General features: G+C 39.4%; 1 protein-coding gene across 1 annotated transcript in view; it reads left to right on the forward strand.

The window, feature by feature from the left end:
* Window positions 1-16,831, forward strand: part of LOC150109269 (uncharacterized) — a 228,200-nt gene that overhangs the window by 89,971 nt on the left and 121,398 nt on the right. The window contains exon 5 of the mRNA XM_090401977.1: window positions 13,464-13,623. Coding sequence (XP_090258103.1) covers window positions 13,464-13,623 — 160 coding nt within the window. The remainder of the gene's footprint in view (window positions 1-13,463; window positions 13,624-16,831) is intronic.

Here is a 16,831-nt window from a genome sequence, read left to right on the forward strand (position 1 = left end):
TTTGTCTTATGTATCATAAGACATCATCAATACAACTATCGAACAACAAAGGAATTGAATTCAAAAATCAGTAGTGCACATACTTACATTGGAATCCCTCTACGTATACAGTCATGTATTCATGGCTTAAAACTATTGGGCTGAAATTTAAATTAATTAAATTAAAATATAGCAGATAATTATTTAATACAATTGAGGATTCCAATTTAAGCGTGCATACTACTGTTTTATTCTATAGTTAAGGATACACCACAGGTTTCACTCTCTCTCTCTCTCTCTATATATATATATAAATTAGCAATTCCCAATTCCCACTCGAACATTCTATCTGGCTAAGATATGTAGATGATATGTAGACTCCTTCCTCAGTCATCTCAATAGCCTACATCCAAGAATCCAGTTTACTATGGAAAAGGAAAAGAACAATTGTTTACCCTTCCTAGACACCTTAGTCACACGCCTGCCTAATGATACACTTGCCTTCACTGTATGCAGAAAACCCACACACACACACAGGCAGATACATTCACAAACTCTCCCACCACCACCCCTCTCAACAATATGGCATTATTAAAACTCTTACCAAGAGAGCTCACAATCTTTGTTCCAGTGGAACCGCCCTCACTACTGAGCTTAACCACATACACAGCACTTTCCTCTCCAATGGCTACAGCGATCACAGTATCAAAAAAATAATCAGTTCCTCCCCCATTCCCCATCCTTCTCGTCAACAAGATTTTAAAAATGCCATCACCATACCCTACATCCGTGGCACATCCGAAAAAATAGCCAAGATACTAAAAAAGTACAACCTACACACAGCATATAAGCCCTACTGCAAACTTGCTACCCTTATCCGTTCTACGAAAGATCAGCTCCTTCCTCTCTCTCTCTCTGCCTGGAGTTTACAAAGTACCCTGTTCCTGTAAGCTGGCGTACTTTGGACAGACAGGCAGATCAGCATCCATCCGCCTGGAGGAACACAAGTCTTAAATCTGTAAACACAACTTCTTGTGTAGAGGCTTAAGTGCTGTGAGGACATTATGTTGGAGGTTTAATGGATTTTTTACAACACTCAGAAAGAATTAAATTAGAATTTAATACTCCTATATTTCGTCCTAGTCACTAGGACATCTACGGGGATTACAAAAACAATTAATGTAACATGCACACAAAAACTTACGATACTAAGCCCAACCACGTGGGTGACACTAAAGTCCTATCTAGGTGGAGCGCCCTCTAAGAGCGGTAATAGGTGGCCTGGAATGTAAGGTGGGACCTCTGGTGATGAGTGTTTCCCAAATCTTCGGAAGCTTAATGCAACCGTATTTGTTAAGATTTGGTTGGTTTCTGAGAGCTGCTGCTGCTTCTAAGAAAAGTCTCTCTTTCTTGAATTTGCTGTGGTGGAGCATGGTGTTCCTCTATTGTGTTCCTCCAGGCAGATGGATGCTGATCTGCCTGTCTGTCCAAAGTACGCAAGCTTACCGGAACAGGGTACTTTGTAAACTCCAGGCAGAGAGAGAGGGGGGGAGCTGATCTTTCGTAGAACGGATAAGGGTAGCAAGTTTGCGGTAGGGCTTATATGCTGTGTGTAGGTTATACTTTTTTAGTATCTTGGCTATATTCCGAAGTGCCTCGGATGTAGTGTATGGTGATGGCATTTTTAAATTCTTGTTAACGAGAGGGACGGGGAATGGGGGAGGAATTGATTATTTTTTTGATACTGTGATCGCTGTAGCCATTGGAGAGGAAAGTTCTGTGTATGTGGTTAAGCTCAGTTGTGAGGGAGGTTCCACTGGAACAAAGATTGTGGGCTCTCTTGGTAAGGGTTTTAATGATGCCATATTGTTGTGAGGGGTGGTGGTGGGAGAGTTTGTGAATGTATCTGCCTGTGTGTGTGTGGGTTTTCTGTATACAGTGAAGGCAAGTGTATCATTGGGCAGGCGTGTGACTAAGGTGTCTAGGAAGGGTAAACAATTGTTCTTTTCCTTTTCCATAGTAAACTGGATTCTTGGATGTAGGCTATTTGAGATGACCGAGGAAGAAGGCTAACGTGTCTGGGGTATGAGGCCAAATGGAGAACACATCATCTTCATATCTTAGCCGGATAGAAGGTTCGAGTGGGGCTGAGTCTATGGCTCGTTTTTCGAAATCTTCCATATAGAAATTGGCAAGGGGGGGGTGAGAGGGGGGAATCCATGGCAGTCCCTCTATCTGCTTGTAGATTTTGTTATTCCAAGAGAAATACCCAGAGTTGATGGCAAAGGAAAAGAGATCTAAGATGTCAGAGGGGAAAACGTTTTCTAAGAGAGATAAAGTGTCAGTTAAGGGAATATTGGTAAACAAAGAGGAGATATCAAAGCTTACCAATATGTCTGTATTGTTCAAGGTTAAATTTTCTGTGTTGGCTTTAAAGTGGGTCGAGTTTTTTAGTGGGTCGGGTTCGAGTCACCCCAAAAGAAGTGCCGGTGTTCGATGTAATGGTTAACGTCAAACGGGGGATCGGTCGCTTACCGTCGGAGGTAGCCAACAACATCAGACTTGACGTAGCCAACATCCTTGCTCACTCTTCGCCTCCAAAAAGTAACTTATCTTATGCCCAACGCATGGCTCTCCAGAAACTACGCAAATAAAAAAGTATCGTCATCACCAGAGCGGATAAGGGTAATGCCACAGTTGTTCATAATACCAGCGAATACAATCGTAAAATGAACACTACCTCCGCGATCGCGCTACCTACATCCTGCTAGAACACTACCCCACAAATACACAAGTTAAGAAATTGAAAATCTTACTTAAAAAAGTAACCTCCTGGCTCCCTGACGTCACGAAAAAACTTAAACCTTTCTGCTCCCTTCCCCCCCCCCCCCCCCCGAATATATGGTTTACCAAAAATCCAGAAACCCAATTCCCCACTTAGACCTATAGTAGATGCCACCAATGCACCTTGTTACAGACTGTCTAAACAGCTGGCCAACTCTCTGTCCCCCCTCACCGGAAATTCAGCTTCCTATATAAAAAACTCGACCCACTTTAAAGCCCTCACAGAAAATTTAACCTTGAACAATACAGACATATTGGTTAGCTTTGATATCTCCACTTTGTTTACCAATATTTCCTTAACTGACACTTTATCTCTCTTAGAAAACGTTTTCCCCCCCTGACATCTTAGATCTCTTTTCGTTTGCCATCAACTCTGGGTATTTCTCTTGGAATAACAAATAAAATCTACAAGCAGATAGAAGGAACCGCCATGGATTCCCACCTCTCACCACCCCTTGCCAATTTCTATATGGAAGATTTCGAAAAACGAGCCATAGACTCAGCCCCACTCAAACCTTCTATCTGGCTAAGATATGTAGATGATGTGTTCTCCATTTGGCCTCATGGCCCAGACACGTTAGACTCCTTCCTCGGTCATCTCAATAGCCTACATCCAAGAATCCAGTTTACTATGGAAAAGGAAAAGAACAATTGTTTACCCTTCCTAGACACCTTAGTCACATGCCTGCCTAATGATACACTTACCTTCACCGTATACAGAAAACCCACACACACAGGCAGATACATTCACAAACTCTCCCACCACCACCCCTCACAACAATATGGCATCATTAAAACTCTTACCAAGAGAGCTCACAATCTTTGTTCCAGTGGAACCGCCCTCACTACTGAGCTTAACCACATACACAGCACTTTCCTCTCCAATGGCTACAGCGATCACAGTATCAAAAAAATAATCAGTTCCTCCCCCATTCCCCATCCTTCTCGTCAACAAGATTTTAAAAATGCCATCACCATACCCTACATCCGTGGCACTTCAGAAAAAATAGCCAAGATACTAAAAAAGTATAACCTACACACAGCATATAAGACCTACCGCAAACTTGCTACCCTTATCCGTTCTACGAAAGATCAGCCCCCCCTCTCTCTGCCTGGAGTTTACAAAGTACCCTGTTCCTGTAAGCTTGCGTACTTTGGACAGACAGGCAGATCAGCATCCATCCGCCTGGAGCAACACAAGTCGTACATCGTTAAACACAACTATGGCCATTCAGGCTTGGCTGACCATGTTTTGGACACCACCCACAGAGTATCATGGAATAAAACCTCCATGCTCCACCACAGGAAATTCAAGGAGAGACTTTTCTTAGAAGCAGCAGCAGCAGCTCTCAGAAACCAACCAAATCTTAACAAATACGGTTGCATTAAGCTTCCGAAGATTTGGGAAACACTCATCACCAGAGGTCCCTCCTTACATTCCAGGCCACCTACTACCGCCCTTAGAGGGCGCTCCACCTAGATAGGACTTTAGTGTCACCCACGTGGTTGGGCTTAGTATTATAAGTTTTTGTGTGCATGTTACATAAATTGTTTTTGTAATCCCCGTAGATGTCCTAGTGACTAGGACGAAATATAGGAGTATTAAATTCTAATTTAATTCTTTCTGAGTGTTGTAAAAAATCCATTAAACCTCCAACATAATGTAAAGACAACTATGGCCATTCAGGCCTTCCTGACCATGTTTTGGACACGACCCACAGGGTATCAATGAAGAAAACCACCATGCTCCACCACAGCAAATTCAAGAAAGAGAGACTTTTCTTAGAAGCAGCAGCAGCTCTCAGAAACCAACCAAATCTTAATAAATACGGTTGCATTAAGCTTCCAAAGATTTGGGAAACACTCATCACCAGAGGTCCCACCTTACATTCCAGGCCACCTACTACCGCCCTTAGAGGGCGCTCCACCTAGATAGGACTTTAGTGTCACCCACGTGGTTGGGCTTAGTATTGTATGATATTTGTTTGCATGTTACATTAATTGTTTTTGTAATCCCCGTAGATGTCCTAGTGACTAGGACGAAATATAGGAAGTATTAAATTCTATTTTAATTCTTTTTGAGTGTTGTAAAAAATTCATTAAGCCTCCAACATGTAGTGTAAGACAGTTTTCCTCTTTTCTTTTAACTTCTGATAGTCCTGTAATGTCCAATTTCAATTCAGTTCAATTTCAATTTCTTATGTTCTATCCTGAGTTCCCAGTGTTCTTACATTATATGTTATTGAAGTTATAGAGTAGTATTTCCTTTTTTGGTATTTTGTCTTGTTTGTGAATTTATTGTTCTGTTGAATTGTTTTCCCTGCTTCATTGGGTTCTGTCCTCCAAGGGTGGTTTAAGGGAGCACCATCATATTATTGGGAAGGAGTAGTCAGATCCAGTCTTTGCCCCATTTGGCCTTATACAGTACATCCTTTCTTTTTTCTTTCTGGCATTTGGGAGATTGATGGTCTAATTTCTCATCATGCTGACCAGATGTCTTTGGAAATGCATTTTTCTGTTTCTGCCAGCATTTTAAAATGATTCTCCTAACATGGAAACGGATGCCTATGTGACCCCCCCCCCCTTCTAAAGTACAGACATCACTGAAGGAAGTTTGAAAGAACGAATAAGATGAAAATCTACTATTCACTAAATCTGAGAGTTTTAAAAGGTGTAACAAAGGATCACTGCCTGTAATTTGCTGGGCAAATAAAAAATTTTGGGTCACACAAAACAAAAAGTTTTGTTTAAAGACTGGTTTAAGAGTTAGAATAGCAATAAATAAATATGGATACCACTTATGTTAATTATAATTTAGTTTTGTAGAATTTTCAGCTATGTTTCATAGTAATTGTCAATACAGTAGGAAGAGAAATTGAAATATTATATGCATTATCAACTGCAGAAGCATAAATTCATCTACATTATTAGATTTCAAGGAATAAAATATAAATAAAATTTCAAATTTAAATAATTACTTAATTACCAAACACATGAGTGATGAGTAGTTTTCAAATCTGTTTATATACTTTACAGAGAGTATATTTTCAAGAAAACATCTGCATTAGGAAAGGAGCTATTGAAAAGTGTTAAATGTATCAACAGAATAACCTTTTTGAAGCATTGCAGGAGCTCACATTTAATTCTAACTTGATGCAAAATTGAAGAAGTTTTTCATTCTCCTCGTGTACATCACATATGCAAGCATGCAAGTTTTTCTTTACTGATTAATCAGATTCAAGCAAAAAAGCAACTATTTTTTATCAATCACATGTTGATTCTATTATTGAATATTTTATCTCTTGAAGAATATGATACTGTTTATAATATTTCAGGTTTCTATCAATCATCACCCTCCAGATCTCTTATCTCCCCTATTTCCTCCAGTACAGCTCCACCAATCAAGTAATACAGCCTCTCATCAATGTATCTAAACTTCATTTTGCCGCATTAAACTGAAACCCCCATTCATTTGCCCATCTGTCTAGTTTATTCTAATCCTCTTGCAGACAGGGCTGCCGCATCTGCACAATTTCTGATAACCCTTCCCAGCTTCACATCATCTGCAAACAACTGAATATCCCCTTGCAATCCACTGACAATGACATTGATATAAGTTGAAAAATATAGGTCCCAGTACTGAACTCTGTGGAACCCCACTTGTAAGCTTCTGCTTCCTCGATATTGCCCACCATACTCAACTCTCTGATACCTATCAGACAGCCAATTCTGAATCCATTTGACTAACATGACATTTAAACTCATGTACTGCAACTTAAATATCAGCTTATCATGTGGCACTCTGTCAAATGGTTTGCAAAATCCAAAAAAATGGCAGTATATGCCTTTCCCTCATCAACTGCTCTCTTGTCGCTTTATTATAAAAGGCCATCATATTACTAAAGCAAGAGCGCTTCTTAACAAATCCATGTCAACATGGATTTGTTAAGTTTTGGTAATGTTATCTCACAGCCCCCACCCCCCCCCCCCCCCACCCCCCCCCCCCCCCACCCCCCCCCCCCCCCACCCCCCCCCCCCCCCACCCCCCCCCCCCCCCACCCCCCCCCCCCCCCACCCCCCCCCCCCCCCACCCCCCCCCCCCCCCACCCCCCCCCCCCCCCACCCCCCCCCCCCCCCACCCCCCCCCCCCCCCACCCCCCCCCCCCCCCACCCCCCCCCCCCCCCACCCCCCCCCCCCCCCACCCCCCCCCCCCCCCACCCCCCCCCCCCCCCACCCCCCCCCCCCCCCACCCCCCCCCCCCCCCACCCCCCCCCCCCCCCACCCCCCCCCCCCCCCACCCCCCCCCCCCCCCACCCCCCCCCCCCCCCACCCCCCCCCCCCCCCACCCCCCCCCCCCCCCACCCCCCCCCCCCCCCACCCCCCCCCCCCCCCACCCCCCCCCCCCCCCACCCCCCCCCCCCCCCACCCCCCCCCCCCCCCACCCCCCCCCCCCCCCACCCCCCCCCCCCCCACAGTATAAATTGGGAAGAGGAAACTGTCTGTAGTAGTAAGGGATGGAATTTCTGGAATTTTTGAGGGACAAATGCCTTAGGCCAGTGGTGGCGAACCTTTTTTTATGTGCATGTGCCAAAAATTTACAAATCAAGTTGCTGAAGTGCTGGGCAGTTTTTAATAGGGGAAAATTAATAGAAAATTAATCTAACTTTATTTATTTATTTATAAATTTATAATGTTATTCAGTGTGAAATTAATTATTGTATTATTAAATTGATTTTCATTATGTTGGTTGGAAAAAAAGAAAATAAAACAGTAGTGAGAAAAATGTTTATGCATTGTAACTCACCATCGAAGTTAGCTGAGCAAGGGAAGCAGCAGAAGGATGTCAACTTCTCGGCGAAATGCTTATCATATTTACTCGAAAATAACTCGCCCTCGCGTATAACTGGCACCCCTGATTTTACTTTACAAAAGAAGACATTAAAAAGTGTTGCATATGCCTCACACACGAAAAATGTTTAAACATGTTCACGTCCCCAACAGCCATTATACTGTAGATGCACGAAAAACAAGTAGTTTTATTGTATCCCTGATTTAAGGTACAGAGGCTTTTGCAGTCTGTGTAATATATTTCTCAACAAATAGTGCAATTAGAGACAGCTGGAATAAAAATGGCACTAACTAATGAATCACATGTCCCCTCTCACAGAAATTATGCTGTATAGATTCAAGCAAAACCATGTGTTGCACCGGAAACACAGTATCTTACTAAAAACTCTTGTCCAATTTTTCAATTACATGAAATAAGTGTTTGTTTTATTGCATTTGAAATTCTTGATGCCATTATGACAGATCACAAAGGCTAACTTCAAATAAAATTCTAACATGAATTCAAATATGCCATATAATGCATGTGTGAGTTCCTTTGCCAGCTCAAATGCAAACAAGCAGCAATAAAATTCAACCAAAGATTGAAACTTTGTATGAGTTGAGCCCACCGATAAAGAAAAGTTCCATCAGAACGATAAATGACACCCCGTCGTGAATGTGTTAAAACTAAGAAATATATATTGAAAGTTTATTTTAACTAGGTTAGAATATAATAAATTTAGTTTAATCCTTTATCCCAGTGAGAGCAAACAAAGTTTGCACCTGAAAATATCTTCAGGACTGAATATAGTGTTATACTATCTTACCTTGGTAAGTAGTACAACACCAGGCAACTTTTTTTTTCCAATATACTGAGTATCTCCAGTACTGGAGATACTCAGTATATTGGAAAAAAAAAAGTGAATATAGCAGTGTACCTGGATGGCATGTCTGTTTGTGTGCTATAAGAATGTGCAAGTGAACTGGCAATGCCTCTGAGAAAGTTGTTTAACCTAAGTCTCAGCTCTGGCAAGGGTCCAAGGAAGTGGAAAGAGGATAAGATTCATTACATAAAGGTGGCTCCATGGCAGAAGTAGCAAATTACAGATCACTTAGTATCTCTAGAGTGGTGGTTAAAGTATTGGAAAAGTTAGTTAAAAGTAGAATTCAGGAATGTGTGGATAGGAATTTGATGCTTTATAGGAGGCACATTGCTTTGTGTAAAGATAGGTCCCATTGCAGTAATTTATTCACATTTTATAATAAGTGGACAGAAGAATTGTATAAAAGAAATGGCTACACCACGATACTGCTGGACTTTGCAAAGGCATTTGACAGAATTCTGCATGAAAAACCTCACATTAGTTGGAGCAAATGGGAATGGGTATGAGACTGGTGGCATGGACAGGAAAGATAGCTGCGATAGACAGACATCAGAGGGTGGTGTATGGTGGAGTGGAATCTAGGCAAATGAGGGTGACCAATGGAGTGCCCCAGGGCTGTACTATAAATTAAAGATGCCAAGAAATTATATTCTTGATTTAATCGTTTATCCAAGTGTAAGCAAACAAAGTTTGCACCTAAAGTAAGTTCAGAACTGGACAGCGCGTATATAGGAACTAATGACTTCACATCACTTGCCTTAGTATCCCATAATGCAAAACATATATCCTTAAGGACATATATAATGCTGTATATTATGGAAGGGTCACTATCCAGACTGGTTTCAACCTTTATTGAAGTCTCATCAGTGGGAGCCAGAACCAGAAGTGATACCAAGGTTGAAGTAATGCAGAAGTCATATTTCCATGTACAAGTAGCCAAAAGGTGTCACACCTTATTACTAAAATACTCTGGATTAGAGATAGACATTGAAAGTTTTTCCACTTGGTTATACTCTAAATTAAACATGCAAAGAGACTCTGTACTAGGAACACTACTCTTTAATTTGTATATTAATGATATAGCAGAATATTTGAAGGGGACATTCAGTTGTTTGCCAATGATGCAAAACTAGGGAGGACAATAGTTGATAAAAGTGATGTGTATATCTTACAAGAAGATTTATATAAATTAGCAGTGTGGACAAAGGACAATTGGGTTGTGAGTGATGCACAAGCACTCAAATAGCGAAGTGATAAAATGTCCTTGGCATGTAAAATGGTGAAGATGTGGAGAAAATTGTTGCCAAAATTCAGACACCCTGAAATAATTAGGCATGCTTTTTCTGCTTCTCTATAATTTATCGTTTTCCTGATATGTATCCTCAAGTGTGTGTGTAAAGGCTACTATGACAGCATACTGAATAGATGCCATCTGTTCAGTCCCCTCCTCATTTTTCTCAGATGTCTCTTATCTGTAATCTTTGATCAAGTGCTAATTTCTCTCTTCTTCCATATAAATTTATTCATTTGGGCCTCCACCATACCAACTTTGTTTATTCTGTTGTCTGTTTCCATATTTAATTTTCCATCCTCACTAAAAACTGTGCCTAAATATTTGAAATATTTTACTTGTTCTATATGTTCTTCTTTGAGAATGCAAATGAATTTTTTTGTGTTCCTATCTGTTTTCATATTTTGGTCTTGTTATTGTTGATTTTCATGCTAAATTTGTTACAGCTGTCATTCAATGTAGTTAGGAAATCCTGGAGACTTAACTGAATGTGTTTAGGAGTGCATCATCTACATATCTCCAAATTCTAATATCAGATCTAATGGCACTCTCTTTCATAATGTGATCCATATAAATGATGAATAAAGGCAGAGATAGTGTGTGCCCTTATCTTACATTTGATTTTTCATCAAACCATCATCTTGTATTTCCTTCAGTTTTAACTGACTTACAACTTGAATACTAAGTATTGCTCTGTGTAATGTTCCATTTACCCCATATAATTGTAGTATTTTGAAAATCTTTTCTCTGGCCACCTTGTCATGTACCTTTTCCACATTTACACAACTTAAGTATAGATTCTTGTTATATCCCCATGATTTCTTAGCTATTTGTTGCAAAGTAAAAATTGGATCTTTACAATCTCTATTTGGCCTGAAGCCAGATTATTCTTCTCTAAGTTTCTCTTCCACAATTTTTCTCAGCCTCTTCTCAATTATGCTTGCATAAAACTTACCTAGAACACTTACTGATGAAATTCTCCTATCCTCACATTCAGCTTTTTTCTATAAAATCTTGCATGATAAGTTATTCTATAACTTATCATGCAGGATTTTACAGAATAAATTGCAAAAATAAAGACAAAGAAAGGAAAGGATATTTAAGCAACCTGGTGAGTAGGAATCGGAGTTCTCTGGTGTTCCCAGAGTAGAAGTTCCGAAGTACAGAGGTTGCCATGCTCTCAGCGATAATGGCGCCTGTTGCTGGGATCCGAAGGAAAGGTCTTGCAGATGAAGTCCAAATCTCCCCAACAATTTTTCTGATAGAAAAGCTTCCAGTCATCGACTATAGAGGCAATTTGTATCGAGCTGCCATAAGGATTAAATGCATTTCTGGGACGTTCTGGTGAGAAATAGAAATGTCATAATCAAGACAGAAAAACGCGGTATCCTGATGGAATTTTCACTGAATACAAAGGACTGACTGTTTGTAAAGGATGATTTGTAAGTAGCTGTGTTAAGTTGATACGCTTGTGCTAGGGATATATGTAACTATGAGAAAGTATGCAACAAGTTTATCTTAATTGTGTATAATACTGTATTGTATAATAGCATAGTGTATGGAAGGGTTTCTCAAACTGTATTCTGCAGAACACTAGTGTTCCACGGCAGGTGAATAGGTGTTCTGCGAGAAGTTCTGGAATTCTGGAGTTTTCTAAGCATTTTTCATGAATAAATATTTTATAGTAGAAATATTCTGAGGAGAATAATATTTGTGAATATGTCGAAAAGTTCAGACCCAGAACGCGTAATAACATCTGTGTATCGTTAATTTTCACACATCGAAACCTTTCAACATTTGGAAAAGGGAATACCGCTGTTTATAACAGGTCATAAAAATTGCCTGCAAGTGGATTATAACAATTGGTGGCATATTTTATGTTCTCAAAACTGAAGGAAATGACATCTGTGTAGCAAATGTCAGTGACCAAGCAGCATATTTTTAAACATGGAAATATTCATGAATTATTGTTAATTTTCACACATCGAAATCTTTCAACAATTGGGAAAGAGAATACAGCCGTTTATGACTGATCATAAAAATTGCCTGCAAGCTGATTACAACAATGGGTGGTGTGTTCTCAAAACTGAACAAAATAACATCTGTGTTGCAAATGTCAGTGACCAATCAGCAAGGAAGTATGAACTAAATTTTTCCACTGAAATTGAAGATCAAGATAGTCAGTATCTGGTTCTCAGATGTAGTAATACTGAATACTTTCTTCGCAAGTTCGTATTGCTGTGTGTAAGTGCTTGTTCTGAAACCGGAGTGCTGTGATTTTTTTAAAAGTAATAGGAATACAGATTTAAATTCTAATATGAATAAGAGACAAGGCACTTTGTTTAATTTTGGTATTAAGAAATCTCTTATTGAAGGTGTTTGTGATGGAACAGATAATGAGTCATCCACCTCAAGCCTACAAAGATCTCCAGGATGTACAAAAGGAGGGGAAAACTACCAGCACACAGGAGAAAAAGTCTGCATTCACTCGTAAGTACCTCTAATAATCTTATAAATATATTTGGTGATCAGAATAGGAGATGTCAATGAAAATCAGCACAAATTAATTTAATGATGGTTTATTGATGCTTTAATTAAATCAGTTAACTTAATTAAAACATCAATTAAATCATACTTTAATTGATGTTTAATTAATTATTAATTAATAATAAAAATCAGCTAAATTACCAATTATTAATTAATAAATTACAAAATAACCAAGGTGTTCGGTGAAAATTTCAGGATTTGTGAAGTGTTCTGTCGTAGAAAAAGTTTGAGAAACCCTGGTGTATGGTATATTGCATTGTATAATAGTGTATGATAATCAAGGTTTAGATAAGCCAGGAAAGTGTAGCCATAACTAATTGTTGTTTCAAATGTACATGCATTTCTTAGTTAGAATAAATGACTTGTAAACAACATGCTGATCTGATACTTGTCAATACACTATCTCCAAAAAAAATCACGAACCTGTGTGCTAATCAGAAATTGCCACGACTAACCTAAGTGTTGAGTAAGAAAAAGAGAAGTTTCTGTTAAAGTTATGAACGCCTGCATTGCTGTTATTCCACATTTCAATCCCTCACTCTCTCGGAAGCACAGTCTGGCTGACGCAGTCGGAAAACAAATTTTGCCAGACTGAAGAGCATAAGGGACTGAATTAGCTGTATTAGCCGACATATGGCTGCCTGCAATTAGAATTAAAGCCAGTTACGTATGACAAAGATTAAGGCAAAAGAAAAAAGGAGAGAACATCAATTCAGTGTAAGTGAGTTTAAAAACATAAAGGAAAAACTTTAGATCTATGTAATACGTATATTATATTACAAATAAAAATAAAGATAAAACTATTACAAAAAAATTTTACAATTCCTCTTTTTACAGATGGGAACTATAAAAGCTCCACTCCAGTTATCTGAATTTCAAGTCCCTCTAAATTTTGCATTGTAACCGCTGCAATACTTTTATATCTCCATATTCGAGCACTTCATTTTACTTCTCTCTAATATTAATAACAAATTTCCAGCATAAGCACTCATCGTGAATCACTATAATTTTATGTAACTGCAGATGTGTTATCATACTTCTGAAATGCTCATTTTCTGTGTATGTGTCTCAAATTGTTTTTTTACTGCAGGTTCTTCAGGATGACAACTACACTCAGAATCCACATCAAGTAGCATACCAAACTTGTCTGAAAGGTCAGCAGAGTATAGCTAATGGAAGCTATAAAAATACATTTACTGATTGTTTAGGTTTTGCTGATAATGGTGCCCTGCCAAGAGCTATCATTTTAGGTAATTGTTTTATAAACTTTTAGCACATTTTCAATCAGTGTTTGCATCATAGAATTTCTGTGAAGAATTTTTCATAACAGTAAATTATTACCAGATGTGGATTATTTAATAATCATAATAAAAAGCAAGGTAACTGGAAGACCAACGCTTAGCTTAAAAAGAATGTGAAGAACAGATTAACAATTCTTACTGTTGTCTAATCATCTGCATATTCGACCCTTGACATGGAGAACACCATTGGAATGGCCAGTCCAACTTGTACATTAAAATGGAAAATAATCTGATATCGTGCCAGCTGGAATGTTTTCCAGTTATATAAAGTCCTTTGATACTTTTGTCATGGAACCATAACAGCAAAATGTCAGCTGTGGTGAAGCTGGTAGAAAACATAAAGAAATACATCCTTTCTTTTAGGCTTGCACGGTGATCCGAATGCATTTTTGGAAACTATGGAGACAACTACCGTGTTTGAATAAAAACTTTAGTTTACTATTACTAAAATTTTACAATTCGACGTTTCGACCTTTATGTCAAGGTCATCTTCTGGAGCATACAAATATACACAGGAAACAAGCTATACTACAATCATGCTGGTTCGTTAAAGACACTGACTAACCGCTACCACAATTGTTGGCCTGACCTCTGGTGAGAAAAAAAAAAAAAAATTATACATCAACGCTAGAGTCCTATTATTTGTGTTTTCTACTATATACATATATTAACATCATTCCAGCCAGTTGGAGTGGAATGGTTTTTAATAATAGCAGATTGGCTAGAGTCCTGAATTATGTTGAATCTTTCAAATTAGGTTGGCTGAATGTGTGCCATCCAGATCCTTGGAATTTTCATACCATCTTTATTGTTGATATTTGGGTGGTTTATCAGGATTTCGCAGGATTCTTTAAATTTTCTTTCGTACTATGTTTTTGTGCGGTGTAAGGAGCAGGTGCTTTTCCAGTTGATTTGGTGTAAGGTGTTGAGTGTGTGGTCTGAGAGGCCTGCTTCACCATAATGGTTATATTTAATGTGTCTAATGTGTTCTTTTTTTGCGTATAGGGATTGTCCGTCCTGTTTCACCAATGTACGGTAAGTTACAGGTGCAGCGGATGCAATAGACTCCAGGATGTGCTAATGAGAGGAGAGGATCCTTAGAGGAGCTGAATATGGTTTCACCAATGTACGGTAAGTTACAGGTGCAGCGGATGCAATAGACTCCAGGATGTGCTAATGAGAGGAGAGGATCCTTAGAGGAGCTGAATATGGTTTTAAGTTTAGTGGGTGGTTTAAAGGTGGCATTGAGGTTATAATGTTGTAGGATTCTGTTGATTTTTTCTGATAACCCTTTAATGTATGGGATGGCTATGGTTTTACTGTAATCTAGATTCGTTTTTGTTGTGGTTTTATAGAGTATTTTATTGACAGTATTTTTGTTATAGCCATTGTTTATGAATGTGTCACTAATGATTTTTAGTTCTTGTTTCAGGGCTTGCTGGTTAGAGCAAATAGTTGTGGCTCTGTTTTTAAGGGTGTTTATGACTCCATATTTTTGTGCTGGGTGGTGATATGAATTCGCATGTATGTATTGGCCCGTGTGTGTCGGTTTTCGGTAGACCGTGAAGGATAGATTGCCTGAAGGAAGACGTGTAACTAGTGTGTCTAGGAACGGGAGCGAATTTTGGTTTTCGATTTCGATGGTAAATTGTATGCGTTTGTGTTGTTTGTTTAGGTGGCTGAGGAATGTGTTTAGCGTTTGTCGACCGTTGCGGCCAGATCGCGAACACGTCGTCAACGTATCTGAGCCAGATTGTCGGTCGAAGCGTGGCGAAATCAAGAGCCCTTTGCTCAAAGGTTTCCATGTAGAAGTTCGCGATTGGGGGGGATAATGGTGAGCCCATGGCAGTACCTTCCTTTTGTAGGTAGAATTTGTTTTGCCACACGAAGTAACCGGACTTTAGTACGTGGGCAAAGAGGGCCGTAATGTCGGGCGGAAATTTGTTCTGTAGTAGGAGAATTGTGTCATTGATGGGGACATTAGTGAAAAGGGCAGAAACGTCAAAACTGACTAATAAGTCGTCTTTGTCGAGTGTTATGTTTTTGATTATGTTTATAAAGTGTTGTGTGTTTTTTATGTAGGAGTGGGAATGACCTACCAACTCCTTGAGTGTTGCCGCTAATTTCTTGGCTAGGTGGTAATTGGGACTGTCTATTCCTTCCACTATTGGTCGAAGGGGCACATTTTGTTTGTGTATTTTCGGAACCTCATATATTCTGGGGGGGGGGGGGGGGCGTAGTGGGGTTTGAGTTTTTTAACTGTGTCTGGTGGCCAAGAAGTGACGGACTTTAGTAGTTTTTCTGTTTTGTCCTTTATCCTCTTTGTTGGGTTATAATTTACCATTTTATATGTGTTGTTATCGGCTACTAGTTGGTTCATTTGCAGTATGTATGTTGACCTGTCAAGGACAACAGTGGCACTGCCTTTATCAGCTTTCGTTATTATTATGCTTTGTTTGGCTTTTAACGATTTAATTGCTGCTAATTCTGTTTTAGTCAGGTTGTTTCTGTATGGTTTTCTTGGTATTTAGGACATTACTGGTTTCTAGTCGTATTTTTGTCTGCTATGTTGTTAGGTAGGGATCTGATGCCTTCTTTCAATGTGGTAGATAAAATCTAATTTGTTTACCTTGTTAGGCGTTATTGCGTAGTTCAGTTCCTTTATTCAGCAGCGTGAGTTCGCCGTTGTTCAGGGTATGGCTTGATAAGTTAATCGCATGGTTCTTGCTTGTCGGTGGTTGGTCGCTTCTTGTCTCCCTTGTTTGTTGTTCATTGTTGTTTTCTCGGGAAGGAAGTCCTCTGATTGGCCGCCATATTTTGCCGGTTTGTTTCAACCTGTGGAATTTTTTCTTGAGTTTTTCTTTGTTCTTTTCCAGGGTATGCTTGGCCAAATTGTCAGTAATTCTTTCAAGTGTTTGTATCTACCACACTGAAAGAGGCATCAGATCCCTACCTAACAACATAGCAGACAAAATACGACTAGAAACCAGTAATGTCCTAAATACCAAGAAAACCATACAGAACAACCTGACTAAAACAGAATTAGCAGCAATTAAATCGTTAAAAAGCCAAACAAAACATAATAATAACGAAAGCTGATAAGGGCAGTGCCACTGTTGTCCTTGACAGGTCAACATACATACTGCAAATGAAACCA

This window comes from Typopeltis vanoorti, chromosome 2, assembly GCF_054136105.1.
Source record: "Typopeltis vanoorti isolate ZY-2024b chromosome 2, IOZ_Tvanoo_1.0, whole genome shotgun sequence".
Taxonomy (NCBI): Eukaryota; Metazoa; Arthropoda; class Arachnida; order Uropygi; family Thelyphonidae; genus Typopeltis; species Typopeltis vanoorti.